The 16,435-nt window shown below is 32.0% G+C and overlaps 1 protein-coding gene across 1 annotated transcript; it reads left to right on the top strand.

The window, feature by feature from the left end:
- The first annotated feature begins 263 nt into the window (after positions 1–263).
- LOC129966080 (piwi-like protein Ago3) lies at positions 264–16,269 on the top strand. Its single transcript, XM_056080454.1, has 2 exons — positions 264–1,160; positions 11,880–16,269. Exons 1-2 carry the CDS (start codon positions 384–386, stop codon positions 13,797–13,799), a joined length of 2,697 nt encoding a protein of 898 aa, XP_055936429.1. The 5' UTR covers positions 264–383; the 3' UTR covers positions 13,800–16,269.
- The last annotated feature ends 166 nt before the right edge of the window (positions 16,270–16,435 follow it).

The raw sequence follows: 16,435 nt of genomic DNA, 5'->3' as shown, positions 1-16,435 counted from the left end.
TAGAGTTAAATATTAAATTGAAGAATAATGCCAATTTTTCTACAATCATACGTTTCTGTTTCTGTCAAATTGAATATATTTATTCTAATATTATTACAAATACAATCAATTTTCTTTATTAATAGATTTAAAAAATTTATAAGGAAATGTATGTCTATTTTAATTTTTATTATTACTTCTCGCTATAAAAGTCAACTCAAAGTAAAAGCTATTTTCTTTCTCTGTGGTAAATACCGCCATTCACGAGACATCTCAACATTATTCAATTTCAAATTCGCATCCATTTTTCCATACACTTCTTTTTGTATTGTTCCATGTGTTATGATGTAAAATATTTAGAGTACAACTTTTTAATGTAGTTCAGTGGATATAGATTTCATGAAATGGCTGATAAAAACCCTTTAGAATCTTTCGGGCGTGGTGGAAGAGGAGCATTATTGCTCGCTGCTCTTCAGAATCAACCTCGTAGACCAGGTCAATCTCCACCATCAAGTGAAGAATCTTCGCCGTCTACTACAGATCCACCTGGTGAACTAAAACCTTTCGGAAGAGGAGCATTATTGCAATCTTTAATTCAAGCTAGAGGACGTGGAATACCACAGACATCTGTTCCAGATCTCCCACGACCTGTTGGACGTGGTCGTGGCCTAGCCAGCATTTTGTTAGAAACTGATTCGAAATCAAAGTCAGAAAGTCATGCTACTTCCACAGATATTTCTGCAGGATCTGAATCAACATCTGTTACACCTCCAACTTCTGAATTCGAAAGGTTGGCAGTTGGAAACTATAAAGGAACTTACGGAGATTCTCTAAATCTTGAAGTAAATTATGTATATTTGCGAACGTATCATGGAAAGGGTATTTATGAGTATCATGTGGATTTTGAGCCACTAATAGACAGCCGAAACATGAAATTTCGTCTGATGAACGATCCAGTTGTTAAGAAAATAATTGGGAATGTGAAAACATTTGATGGTATGAAATTATACCTGCCACTTAAACTTGCTGTTTCCCCTCAGAAAATTGCTGTTACTCGACCTACCGATAAAACTATTGTTACTGTGGTGATTAGACTAATCAAAGAAAGCAGTCCATCAGATTGCTTGCATCTTTATAATTTATTGTTCCGAAAAGTGATGAGAACTTTGAAGATGATCCAGGTAAATATGTTTTTAATCTCTATCTTATAGTAATGATGTAATATAATCTGTTTAGACTCTGTAAAAAGTAAAAGTAGGCTATTTCACATATATTTAATTGTAGTTTAGTTAAATTTATAAAGAAAACTGAGGAATCCGTAGAGGGGAGATTGCATAGTAATTAGATTGTCAAATGAAAATTTTGGAGCAAAGAAAGTATATCTTTAGTTTTCTAAGCCTGCTGCACCAACAATGCCAAGTCGCCAATAAAGATGGCGGACAAAATAAACAAATACTTCCGTGGAACAATTATGATTACCATTTCCTGCCATGTAATTAGGACTTTTTACTGATAAGTATTCCCCTCCCCCATACTTCTACAGATGTAGAAGACACCGGGCAGAATTTTTTAACTTAAAAAAGCATCCTACAGCTTTGCTAGCAGCAGGAGCGGGGATCTAGTAGCTTTGTTAGCACCTTGAACATAAGGATTGTGCGGATGACAGAAACAGTACATAACCAAAAGAAAAGAAAGAACAGATTAAGAAGTAACATTCTCCATATCAAATTTCAAACAAACATCCTTTTCCCAACTTCATTAACTTGTAAAAAAATATATTCCACTCACCCTTCATCCATTCTGCCGGTTCGATATCAAACCATTCTCATTACAAAATTTCAAACAAGCATCCTTTCCTAACTTCATCAACTCGTAAAATATATATATATATACAGTGGCTCAAAAAAATTGAGAGTACACCTTACGTTTACTTGATAAATGCGACTTTCAATATAAATAACACATTAGCAAGAAGTGCAAACTTGTTTTTATTTTTACACATAACAAATTTTTTAATTTGGAGTAAAATTAAAGAAAAATCAACAAAAAATTTCTAAATTGAAAATTTTCAGAAGCAATTTAAATAAACATACGCAGAATTTTGCCTCAAAAAATTGAGAATACACCAATGAAATTTTTGCAATATCAAGCATAGAAACAAAGTGTCACTGTTAAGTTGCATGTCTTTTGGCTGTTATAATGGTCACTAAACGTCATGGTACTGATTCGACCAATTTTTGGTGGTATCTGAAGATATTTTACCCCATTCTTCTTGCACCACTTCTTTTAAATGAGTTTTGTTTCTAATTTTGTATTTTTGAACCACTTTTTCGGGTATGGCCCATGAATATTCAATGGCATTGATGTCGGAATACTGTGGTGGTGTGTGTAACTGCTATTTACAATGAAAAACACATCATATTTTGACGTTACGTGCATTCTGTTTGGGGTCGTTGTCCTGCTGGAAAATGGAATTTCCATCTAAATCTAAATTTTTGACACTTTCCTTTAGATTGCCGCTACCATATGGTTAATCCAACTTGTTGCAGAAACTTTTCAAATGATAAGCAGAAGTGTAAGTGCTGAAACTGTGCTAAATGCAGGGGTGTTTGTGCTCCGGGGAAACCCCGGAATTCCGGGGATTTTGAACTTCGATACCCGGAAATTCCGGGGATCGTCGTTCAAAAGGAAGTAGAAATAATAATGAATTATTTATTTTGATCTGGATAATTTTGTTTGCTTTGAAAGCAGAAAACGCAAGGTCAGTGTGTGTGGTGAAAACTTTTCCTTTCTTTCTCCAAAGGCAGTGATAATGCGTGAAAAGGGGGAAAAAACTTCTTTTTTGTTCTTTCCTTATTGCGAGTTATGACTCATTCCCCCGGTTCTCGGACATTCTCTTCTGGATTCTTTTCGGCAAGTAGGCGCGGCAGAAAAAAAGGGGAGAGACTTCGTTCGACCAGATGTGCGATAACGTGACCTGGGTTCAAAGGTCTTAATTTTGCAAAAAAAGTAATTCATTGAACTTTTATAATTAGGTCATTCAATACTTCATAATTGTAATTTTTCATTTCTCCCCCCCCCCCTTCTCGAAACTCCAAAATGTAGGTAGTAAGTCCGTAAAAGTTTCAGGGGATTTTTTGGGGTCCCACAAACACCCCTGTAAATGCCATTAGACAAGCTGGATATAAAAGTAGCATTGTTAGAGAGAAACCGTTCATCAGCCTGCAAATTCAAAAAAAGCATTTGAAGTTTGCAAAAACTCATCAATTGAAGACCAATAAACTTTGGAAGAAATCTATATTTAGTAATGAAAGAAACTTCAACATTGTTGGTAGTGACAACCATCTTACTGTATGGAGAAAGCCTAATACTGCTTTGTATCCAAAAAATTTACGTCCTACAGGTAAACATGATGGTGACTCCATGATGATTTGAGGCTACATGGCTTCATCCGGGGTAGGAAATTTAATTTTTATAGATGGCATTATAAATGATATGGTTTACTTGGATATACTTCGCAGCAATCTAAAGGAAAGTGCTAAAAATTTGGGTTTAGATGGAAATTTCATTTTTCAGAAAGACAACAACCCCAAACAGAATACACGTAACTTCAAAATATGGTGTCTTTTTCATTGTAAATAGCAGTTACACACACCACCACAGTATCCTGACATCAATGCCATTGAATATTCGTGGGCCATACCCGAAAAAGTGGTTCAAAAATACAAGATTAGAAACAAAACCCATTTGAAACAAGTGGTGCAAGAAGAATGGGGTAAAATATTCAAATACCACCAAAAATTGGTCAAATCAGTACCATGACGTTTAGAGGCCATTATAAGAGCCAAAAGACATGCAATTTAATAATGACACTTTGTTTCTATGCGTGATATTGCAAAAATTTCATTGGTGTATTCTCAATTTTTTTAGGCAAAATTCTGTGTATGTTTATTTAAAATGCTTCAGAAAATGTTCAATTTAGAAATTTTTCATTGATTTTTCTTATTTTTACTCTAAATTAAACCATTTGTTATGTGTAAAAATAAAATCATGTTTGCACTTCTCGGTAATGTGTTATTTATATTGAAAGTCGGATTTATGAAATAAAAGTAAGGTGTACTCTCAATTTTTTGAGCCACTGTATATGCATATTTCGCTCGCCCTTCATCCATTCTACAGGTTCGAAATATTCCCGACATTACAAATTATGAAAGGAACCAATCGTTAGAACACCAAAAGAATTACAAGAACTTCGAAGAATTTATTGCAGCTGTCTTTTAAATTGAAAATGCAGACGATTTTTTAAGGCATATACTGACAATTGAAAATTGCAAAAGAATAAATATTTTCTGTGCGTATTCACATTAAAAAAAAGAAAGAAGAAAATAACTTTTAATCATAAGCTTAACTTTCTTTATTTAATAAATTTTAATTATAATAAAGAACAAAATTAAAATCCTTAATTGATATTTTAATATTTTTAATTTAACATTTTTCATAATATAATTGTAGTTTATGTACAACTCAACCATTGCAAAAAGTAGTAAACAAAACAGCATTAGGGTTGCAATATTGGCGACATACTCGGGAGTACACTTTATCCGTGAAAATTGCCAATGAGGGCATTTTGCTCTGAGCATACATATGATTTGCGATTTTGTGCAATCTTTTCTCTGAATCTTGAGGCCAGTGTCGCCAAAATGATTGTGGTTATAGCATTCCTGGATAGCATTTTTTCAAGATTTTAGTTACATTTTGGAATTCCTTAAGGTAAGAATGCTAAACTGATGAAATATGACTTATTGAAACTTTTAAGAAAATCGTTTTTTACTTTTTTAAGACCAGAAAGGTTATTATGCTGTGTTGCAATGATGCTGTATCATTGTTAAAATTCTTGTAATACTTTTCTATGGCAATGGTACTATTGAGAGAGAATTTTCGATCTATGATGATTGTCTTTGAGGGAATATGAAGGAATAAACACTGATTGCATGAAGAATTACTTATGACAACATTCATGCAAATAGTGAAATAAATAATTTTGAAGTGTCAAAACAAAGGATTATAAGTGCAGAGAATTCACAATCCAAATATGATTAAATTCCATTCAAAAATAATGAAAGGAATTAAGCAAAAAATTCTCAGGAAAAGGCAGGAAGCAAAGTTCTTGAGGCAGCTCTAAAAGAGACTTGGTAAAATCGTACTTTAATGTATCCCTTGCTATGCCCTGCCCGCAATAAAAATAGCAGACTAAATAATAATTCTTCAAAACAGTTCCGGTTACCACTTTCTGCATTAAAATTATGATTCTTACTGATGGGTTTTGTTTTGCCTCAAAAGACTTTTTTTTTTTAACCTTTAGGGTCACTATTGCTGCTTATCTTTACAATTTTGAAAGAATGAACTTTTGCAAACTGGCTGCGCTGGTCTGTTGTGTTGACAAAAAATTTAAAGCATGCAATATCTTCAGCATCTGAAGAAGGCACCGAGCATAATTTTTTAACTTAAAAAAAACATCATATGGCTTTGCTAGCAGCGGAAGCCAGATCTTAGTAGCTTTGCTAGCACATTGAACATAAGGATTGTGTGGATAACAGGAACAGTACGTAAGCAAAAGAAAAGAAAGAAGCAATGAAACTATTCTTCATACAAAATTTCAAGCAGGCATCCCTTTCCTAACTTTAACAACACGTAAGAAATATATATATATATATAATATTCCACTCACCTTTATACATTCTGCAGGTTCAAAATATTTTCTGCCTTCCCATTCACCAGACATCTGTTCATGAACAATTAGCGACAAATTAATTATCAAAGAAACCGTCCAATTAGAAGAGGAATTTTGAAAAATGCAAGGAATTCCATTGCAGAAGATTTATTAAATTAATAATTCAGATGATTTCTAAAGCACATACCGATAGTTAAGTGTTGCAAAAGAATAAATATTTTTTGTTCATATTCACATTAAAAGAACATTAGTGTCTTATTAGCAATGAAAAACTTTTAATTATAATACAAAACTAAATTTAAATCTTTAATCGATATTTTTAAATTATTTTTAATTTAACATTTTTCATAAAATAGTTGTAGTTCATGTACAGTTCAACCACTGTAAAAATTAGTAAACAAAACAGCGTTGATATTGCTGGAAGATCGTTTTGTTGGGTACCATGTTGATGACAAACTTGAGGGCACACTAACGTACAATTTAAATAAGAAATTTTAAGAGTTAAAAAAGAAATTGCAGGCCTTAATTTTGCATAAGAATCTTAAAATTTTTATTTCATTTAAATCCAGTAACAGGTGGTTAAATGAAGTGCAGTTTATTATTTAATTGTTAAAGGAACTAACATTTCAATGCTGGAGCTAGCTGTTTTTGTTACAGCATCAGCTTGGTCATTTCCAGGAATACCAATGTGCCTCAGAATCCAACAGAATTAAAATTAAAAAAAAAAATCAAAATTATGGCCTAAGAGTTTCAAATATGATTTTATTGTTCGAAAAGAGTTGCTGTGTCTGGATGTATTTAAAATTGTTTTTGTCTATACAGATTACTCACTTTATGTCCAATAGGTCTTATTTCTTTAATAGCTGTATAAATTTCAAAATTCTGAAATAAAAATGAGCAATGTTTAATTTTCTAGAAGTGACGTAAGTTATTGAAAAAAAGGTTTTTTATGGGATGACAGAACATTTGCATGTATACAGATGGTGCAGCAGTTAACTATGACAATTTGTTTAATTCATTAGTGATACAAATACTTTTTTTTCTTATCCAAGGTGGACTTTTGTCTTCCTTAGATAAAATATCTTCCAAGTTCTTTTAAAGAGAATGCATTTGGAAGCCAAAGGATGGAATGTATGAAACCTTTCTCTCATAGAATTGATTATAAATGGGATTTATGACTGTCCTGTGAATGGGATGGTTTTTGCTTTGTTTTAAAATATTTTAGAGAAAATCTCTCATGTCATAACTATAAGCGTAGTTCCTTAGTAATTGTGTACAAGCTTTAAACTAGAGAAGTTCTAAACGTCCTTTGAAAGATAGTGTAAAGTTGTAGAAGGACAGATTTTAATATTAAATCATATATTAAGATGCTATAGTCAAGTTTAGATAAAAGAAAAGGTCGCACTTCTGTAAGTTTTTAAAAGAATTGAACTATCACAACCCCTTACTGTATTTGATAAAACCTCAAAAATGTGTAAAGACTGAAGACCACTCCCCCCCCCCCTTTATTAGAGAAATGTGAGGTCAGAATATTAATTTAGGACATAGTATAAAATTAGCAGCATAATATATCCATTACTAACGTCCCACATTTGTTAATGTTATGATTTTCATCTTCAATAGACCTATTTTGGTGAAAAAGAAAAATGATTAATTGTTTGTAATATATCCTGTACACCAAGAAAAAGTATTATAGCCCTCGAAAATTTTTATTTCAAGATTTTGGATGGTTTCTTCTATGAACATCAAGGCAATAATGCTAAAGTATGAATTTAATGTTGATAATACCCATTGCTATTTTAAACTAGATGTAAAATATATTGTAGCATTATTATTTAAGACTAATTTAGTGTGAACAAATATGTTTGATACAAGAACTAATTTATTTTTCTACCTCTTGGAGAGCTTTTTGTTGAATTGCTAAGTATCAGATATAGTGCTTATATTTTATTGAAACAGATTTGTTTATGTATGCTTTGTGCCCTCAGCCACCCCCCCTTCAGGTGGGCACGGGCGTCCCAATCCCGAGGTGCCTAGGGATCTTTACTTCCTTCATGTTTATTCTCCCCTAAACCTTCTGCCAACTGCTTCATTGTTCCATCCCCCGACGGCAAGCGAGAGAGCTCTCCATGTAAAGCTGCCGCCACTCTGTTTGCTTTTTGCTTCTCATGGACAGCCAAAAACCCCACATGTTAGCTGTGCATGGCGACCCATTAGATGGGTGGAGCACTGTGGTCCCCAGTGTATCAATTGGATGGTAGCTAGCCACCTGAGTGGTTGGTTTGCTAGGGATCAAGCAGAGGGGTTACTCCTTGGGGGTAACTCTGAGCGTATAGGTAACCGATTAACACTATGGTAAGTACTGAAGCTGGAAATGCCCAGAGCTAGTGGTTACTATCCCTTGTTGCGCTCCATGGTGGGTAGTGCATTGGGCCTGAATTTCTATCGATGTCGTATGGGCAAACGGAAATCTACTTCCTTTGGTGGGCAACAAAGTGTTTCAAACAACTAACTCAATGACAGCTATTTTTCCAACTTTTTTTCTCGTGAAAAGAGTTTCCAAGACGAATGAGACTTTTCATTTGGTATCTCCTTTCTTAGTTGAAAAAAAGCATCACTAGAAATACCAGAGAAGTAAAATGCGGCAAGAAACTTCATTCCAGAGACTTGCTAGTGGAAGTTTTGTCCCAAAAATAATCACAATAAATAAGGAAATTGAAGACATTTGCTGATATCCAAATCACCGTTTCTCCGCATGTTTCTTTAAATTAATCCAAGGGAATTCTCCTGTGGAGAAATGTTTAATGATGAAGAGGAAAAAATTCTCAAAGAATTTAAAAGCCATGGGGTGAGTTAATGTAAGACGTATACAAATACGGAGAAATTGAGAACTCCATAAGACAAAACATTTTATTTTGACATTTGGGTTTCCAAAACTGCCAGAATATATTAAAGCAGGCTATATTCGTCTTCCAGTAAGACCATCTATTCCCAGTCCTCTTTGTTGTTTCAAATGCCAATGTTTTGGGCATTCTAAAAATTCTTGCCGCAGGACACTGGCCTGCGCTCATTGTGCAGAGCTCGGTCATGGCAGTTCTCAATGCATCTTTGTAGAAATGTGGGTAAACTGTAAAGGTGCACACACCCCGTATTCTAAAAACTGTCCAACGTGGTTGCTTGAAAAAGAAATAAGTACAAAAATAAAAAATCGAATATCTTACACCAAAGCTCGGAAACTTGTGAAATCCCAAACCCCTGAGCTATGCTTCCTAGCTCAGACAAAAGTTAAGCTGTCAAAATCTTTTGATATATCGATAGATTCTTTGGCTTTAGATATATTATTTACAATTCCCAACATAAAATCTAGTTCTAATTCAACTAAACTAATCATTACTCAGAATGAAAGTGTGTCAGTTCCAGCCTTTGATGTTGCGTCAGCTTCATAGGATTTGACTGATTTTCAGTTAGTAACAAATATATAGAAACCCTGAAAATCAAAAGGAATTAATGTTAAAAAAATCCAAATTTTGTGTAACCTTGCCTATGCAAGTTCCAACTTCTGCTACTATGCAAGTAAACAAATTTGCGTCAACACATGTGGCAAATCACTCCAAATCTGTATGTAAAACTGATTATTTGCCATCTTTCACGATTCCTGACCACATTTCGATAGACGATAATTGTAATAAAAAAGGTGACAATGATATTGAGTCATCTGTGGCTGAAGATACTGTTGAGGAAACTTTCCCTGTTGTTGATCTGCAAGAACAACCAACATCAATATTTAAAACCCCTACCACAACTGATAATCTTACTGTTAAAGAAAAATTAAAAAACAGCCCATTTCATTGGGTTAATTTTAAAATATTTCATCCTAAGACAATTAGTACCACTGTCCATGACAAGTACTCAAAGAAATATTGTGTCAAAAGACTGCAATGATTTTATATACCTAATTTAGACATTATCATTTGTCTATTGATTTTATTAAATATTTTTAACAATTTCTTGAATTTTTATCTTGTTATCTTAATTTGCATACAGCTCTCCATATTTTAGATTTTATGTCATTTATACGATTGATCTTTTATTCATGAGTTTCTAAATACTTTCCATTTTTACTATTTGATTGGTGCAGTTTAGCCAAACATGGCTCTTGCACCATTAAACCTCCATCAATCAACCATTGTGTATGCTTTGTTTCTACAAGTATATATTTCTTCAATATTTCTCCTTTTCTCAAGATAATATTTTTAAAAAATGCAACATTTTAATTATATAGTACTTTTTTATTCAATACATTTAAGAAAAATGACACTATTTTTTGATGATGAATTATATGAGTGCATTTTCATATTTCTTTGTTGGGCCATTCTTTTGTTCCATCAGATGCATGTTCTACATTTTTTTCCCTCTTGTCCTTTTGCTCCGCATTGTTTTAGTATGAAATTTTTGAATTTATTCTTAGTTTGGCTTGTTTATTTTTCTGGTTTATTGGCAATTGCTACTCCAATTCCATTGTTAATAGGAATTTATTATATTTCTTAATAGAATGTTTATATCCTCTTCCTCTTTTTTCATCTCATCCCAATATTGATAAAATCAATGTCTCCTAGTGCAGGAGGTTTTCCAAATTTGGGAATAGAGAATAAATGAAACTAATAAAAATTGACGTTATTCATTCATGCCCTTTTCTTTTAACATTTTATGTAAATAAATTTTTTATGCAATAAAGGAAAATTTAGCAATAAGAACCAAATTTCCACTTTTTTTATATATATAAATTGGTTAATCATTCTGCCCATGTGCAGGGGATTTTTTTATTATGGTTTAGTAGGTTAAAAGTTAATGTTATTTTGTCACAAAATAATTTCTTTTATTTTGATGCAATACTGACTCCTTTTAGTTTTAAAGTGCTTATTATTTTTCATTTACTATTAAAATATACTATGCAATATATTAAGGGAGGGGGGGGGATTTCATTCTAAAGGTTTTAGATACTTCTAAAAAAATGTCAGGAAGATTATTTATAAAAACTTAGGAATAACAGAAACAAATCAAGCAGAGGAAATAGAATGAATTAGGACTTTATAAAATATTACTTACTTTCAGTTAATTCTAATCACAAATTAAAAAATTTCCTCCATTATTTTTCTGTTTCTTATTCTTATTAATGACAGTTCTGACAGAACATTGAAAGAATCCATACATTCAGTGGAAAGTTAATATAAAATACCTGTATAGGGCTAAAATTATTTATAAGTTCAATAAAAATTATTTTAAAATTAAATTTCTTCTTCTGGTTTTATTGTAAGAAAAATGATCAACATTTTTTTCTTGATGTTTTATAACTATCAAATAACATGAAGATACATACAACTCAATTCAAGTTATATTGTTTAGGAGAGTCTGAATGACTGGCCCTTATTCTGTATGTTTTATGGTTCCCTGTTTTAATCATTATTATTAATAGTTTTGGTCATCTTTACTTAGAGCTGCCAAGAGTTTTTGAATTTTGCTAACATCCGTTTTATATAATAGTGTAAATATTTTAAATATAATTGTAAATTTTTTATTGTAAATAAATTGTGTTGTAAATGGCACAGAGACCCAACTAAATCTTTCCAAAGTGCCGAAATTGCTTCAAGAATTGCCCTCCAATGGTATACCTAAGCATGCTTCCTTGTGGTGCACCTTGGATCGTGCTTAAATCTACTGCAGAGGTATAAAATAATCTTTTTTTTTTTTTTTTTTTTTTTTTTAAATTTAAATACAAGATATATGACACATTTTCACACTTCACTGCAATGCTCACGTAGTCACACTTTCCAGAGTTCTAGGTGTGGATTGTGCCAGCTGATGGAACAATCCCAAAATCAAAACTATAAATTGGAGCGAAATCTTTGCAGAATTTAACTTGTGCACTCCTATGGGCCTAAATAGGCAAACATTTTTTTTTTTTTTTAATTTAAAGGGTAATGTGCTACAAAGGGTTAAAGTGAAATGCAACTGAATGTGTTTCTTAATTATTTCAAGTAATAGAGCTGAAAAAAATAAATTTAGCATTAAAAAGAAAATATTTTAATTGTTTAATAATCCTGTTGATATTATTTTTTTAAGTAAAACTTAGTTTGATTTCATTTATAGTTATGTCTTTATTTATTTTCAGGTTGGCCGAAATTATTTTAATCCTAAAGGAGGAATACCAGTTCCTCAGCACAGATTAGAAATTTGGCCTGGATATGTAACAGCTGTTCAGGAACATGAAGGTGGAGTGATGTTAAACTGTGATTCTTCATTCAGAGTTCTGCGAACTGTCACTGCTAGAGACTTAATGCAGGAGGTTTCATCCCAATCGAGAGGTGGCAATGTCCGAGAACAAATAGTGAAGACTTTAATTGACTGTGTAGTTCTTACTCGTTATAATAATAAGACTTACAAGATTGATGACATTAATTGGGAAATGAGTCCCAAGTCTACGTTCAAATCAAGGGATGGTCCTGAAATATCTTTCATTGATTATTACAAAAGATCTTATGACATACAGATTAATGATCTTAACCAGCCTCTATTGCTTAGTAAAAGTGATAAAAAACGTTGTAGGGAAGGGGAGGAACCTCAGTTAATTTGTTTGATTCCAGAACTTTGTTTCATGACTGGTCTCACTGATACTATGCGAAGCGATTTTAAAGTCATGAAGGACATAGCAGCATATACTAGAGTGCAGCCTGAAAACAGACAGTTAGCACTGCAGAGATTTGTTGATAATGTCAGAAATTCTCCTGAAGCAAAACAGGTGTTTGATAATTGGAATGTTGAATTGGTTCCCAATCCAGTAAGTTTAGAAGGTAGAAATTTGCTGCAAGAAAATTTATACTTTGGAGGTGGAGTAAAGGTGCGTGCAAGCATTGAAGCTGATTGGGGAAGAGATGTTACTGGGAATAATGTCCTTGTACCAGTTCATTTTGTGAAGTGGGCAGTTGTTTTTCCTAAACGGGACTCCGGTAAAATCCGTGAATTTGTGAAAATGTTGCGCAATGTGTGTCCTAAAATGGGCATTGATGTTAAAGAACCCCAGTATGTAGAGATTCATAATGACAGGACTGAAACCTACTGCGAGGCAATTAAAGACATAATCAATCCTACTCTCCAAATCGTTGTTGCAATTTTTCCAACACCAAGAGATGATCGTTACAGTGCAGTAAAAAAATTGTGCTGTATTGAAATGCCTGTGCCATCACAAGTCATAAATTTAAGGACAATAAGTGATGCAAGAAAGCTGCGTAGTGTTGTTCAAAAAATTGCTCTTCAAATGAACTGCAAGTTGGGAGGAGAACTTTGGTCAGTTCACATTCCCTTGAATGACTTGATGGTGTGTGGTATGGATGCTTATCATGACAACGCCAGAGGCCGAAGATCTGTTCTTGCATTTGTTGCTAGTATAAATCAGAATCGTACTCGCTGGTTCAGCATGACAACAATGCAGAGGCCTGGTCAAGAATTTGCTGACTCTCTAAAAATGCTGTTTATATCTGCTTTACGCAAACACTTTGAAGTTAATCATCGCTTACCAGAAAAAATTATTCTGTTTAGAGATGGTGTCAGTGATGGACAGCTAGATGTTGTATCAAAATATGAAGCTGAACAACTTAAATCATGTTTCCCCCACTTCTCTGCTGACTATGCTCCATCTCTTACTGTAGTTGTAGTACAGAAGAGAATCAATACCAGGATCTATACTGTTGAACATGAGAATAATCGAAAAATTTTGAAAAATCCACTGCCTGGTACAATTCTTGATCATAGTATCACTAGGAAGAAGTGGTATGACTTTTTCCTGGTTTCCCAACATGTCAGGCAGGGAACTGTAACACCAACTCACTATATAGTTGTTTATGACTCCAGTAATATTAAACCAGATCATATGCAACGTATTACTTATAAAATGACCCATCTATACTATAACTGGCCTGGTACTGTAAGAGTTCCTGCTCCCTGCCAATATGCTCACAAACTTGCATATCTTGTTGGCCAAAACTTACATAAGGAAACTCATTCTGATCTGAATGATAGGTTATTTTATTTGTAGATATTTGTTTTATCTACATCTTTTAATTCCATCTACATATGCACAATTCATTGTCATGCTTTCATTCAAAATAAACATTTTTAATGTTTTGTATGTGCTTTCGTGGAGTAACGAAGGAACCAGTACAGTACAAATTTTGCCACAGAACTGAATAATAATATTTAATTGTCAATTCTCTAAAGCGTTTTTAAATTTTGTATTGCAAAGTAAAATTATTCTGTACATATTTTCCAGTTGATTTAAAATTAGTCATTTAAGAAGCTTTATTAGTTATGCTTACTGAAAATTATAATTAAAAATGAACAGTGATTAAACTAAAATTGATATATTTGTTATCAGACAGATATTGATATTATGGCATTGAATTTATGTCATGTTATTAACATGTCAAATAACCGTCCATTTGAGTTTTCTGCATTTCTTAGTAAATTGGTTTTTGAGATCATGATTGGAATTGATTATTTGCTAGTTAAGCAAATATAAGTTTTATTAGTGTTAGAATATCCAAAAAGGTTGCTGCTTATGAAACTTTCACAAAACCTGGCAATTTCAGATGCTATTGCAAAGCAATTCTAATGTTTATAATTTTGTATGGAAAAGTTAAAAGAACAGTTTTGAATGACAACTGAAATATTTGAAATGAATAATTTATTGGACCTTTTAGTAGGAGGACAAGAAATAGGATGAATCATGAGAACTGTAATAAGGAAGTTTTTAGTTTGCTCTTAACTGTTAGTTAAAGCACCAATTGTTAAATACCAAAGAAGTATCAACTGAGTTTGTTGAGAAATTTAAGAGTAATTAACTTGCTGAAAAATTAGTAGATACTGAAATGTATCTACTAATTTCTTGTTTAATATACTTAAACTCAGATCAAATTCTAATAAAAATGTATTAAGCAATGCCAGGAAGATAAAATATATGCAAATTACAAATTAAATTTGTATTTTATATGTTTGTGAAGATATGTAACTTGATGTTATCTTTGTACTGCATCTACATAAAGGTTATCATATTTGTATGTTTAATGCTAATCGAGTGTAGCAGTTCTCATTTTATTTATTTATTTTTTGAGGTATTGAAATTTTTACAGCAGATGAAATTTAGTATCTTTTTGTATCTGACCAAATTTCAAAATTGTGATGTCTGTCTCCAGCTATCCTAGTGTGGTCTTGAAATAGGATGTTTAATGTGACAGACTTCAAAGGTTATATTTGTTTAGTATCGTGTATTCTATAATATGAATATAGCAACATTTGAATTTTTGATTCCTTCTGCAAAAACTTTGATCATTATATGAGCCATGGAAATATATTCCAAAAAGATTACTTTGTTTGAAAACTTTTTAAAAAAATTTCTGTTTAGATATTTTTTTGTTGATATCCAAAATTTGGGATAATTCAAGATTACAAAATGCAAATCTCAAATTATTTGGAATGAAGTTATTTGTCGCATTTGAGTTTGTCCTCAAGGCTGTTTTTAATTATTTGCATTTCTTTGTTCTTGTGTTGTTTTTTGATTGATAAGATAATATCAAATTTGTTTTATTGTTTTTTATATCTTAGATTAAAGAAGAATAACATTAACTTCATAAGTTCAGATTTATATCCATGTTCTGATATCTTAGTATATGTCCTTGTTTTATACAAAAGTCATCATACTCAGGTATGCATGTTTGTGTTCTTTTTACTTATTTCTTTTGTTAACTTGTAACCAGTTGAATGATCATTTGGAATTATAAAGTGATGATGCTATAAAATAGGCAGTTCTTTTTTGAAATGACAAAAATAGGATCTGCTTTTCAGTATTATTTCTTAAAATTCCGCCGGAAGGTAAATATTTTCATTATATATGAAATATACCAACAGCATGTGAACACAATATTAATTTATAGTATAGTAGGAATAAATACTGCTGAACATATTCTCTCAAAATGAACATTTTTGGCTGTGATATGTAGATAATTTCTCTCTCTTTTTAGTTGCTTTGATATTTTAGTGTACCTGCATATAGCTCTTTTATATTTTGTAAATGGTGTACTTCAAATTCTCTGGTTACAAGTTAAATAAATGTTTTGTTTAAATAAGTTCATTTGTTATTTGTGTATTGCATTATAATGCAGAAAGATACTGCTTTTCTTCTGTATTTTTATGTTAAATTTTGAAATGTGATCTCATTAATGGTAACTTTCTTTCATTCATATGTATAATATTGCTTGGAAGGATGAGTTGTTTCAACTCTACTTCATTTTAAAATAAAAGCACCGATTATCTTTTGTTCCAGTATAGATCTAGATATATTTTCAACTCTGTGTGTAGTGCATTTCATGCCGATTTTATAGGCCATTCCATGAAAATGCTTTAAAGTTCACTTGTAAAATACTCACTAAATGAAACGATCTGTTTCATTGAATGTATATAAGTTGTTATCCAATTCTACTTTTGTGTATGAATGTATCTAGATTTTTATTTGGCATATTTTTTTTGAATAAATAAAGAATTTTAAAGTGTAATTTTGTTTTTTACCGCACTTTGTTAAAAATTTTATATTTTAAGATAATTACAATGGTGATGAAAATTCTAGGCCATAATCCTGTTGAAATATTTGATTGTAAACCATCAAACGTAAAAAAATAA

This window comes from Argiope bruennichi, chromosome 4, assembly GCF_947563725.1.
Source record: "Argiope bruennichi chromosome 4, qqArgBrue1.1, whole genome shotgun sequence".
Classification (NCBI taxonomy): Eukaryota; Metazoa; Arthropoda; class Arachnida; order Araneae; family Araneidae; genus Argiope; species Argiope bruennichi.
This window is presented reverse-complemented; position numbering and strand designations above follow the sequence as displayed.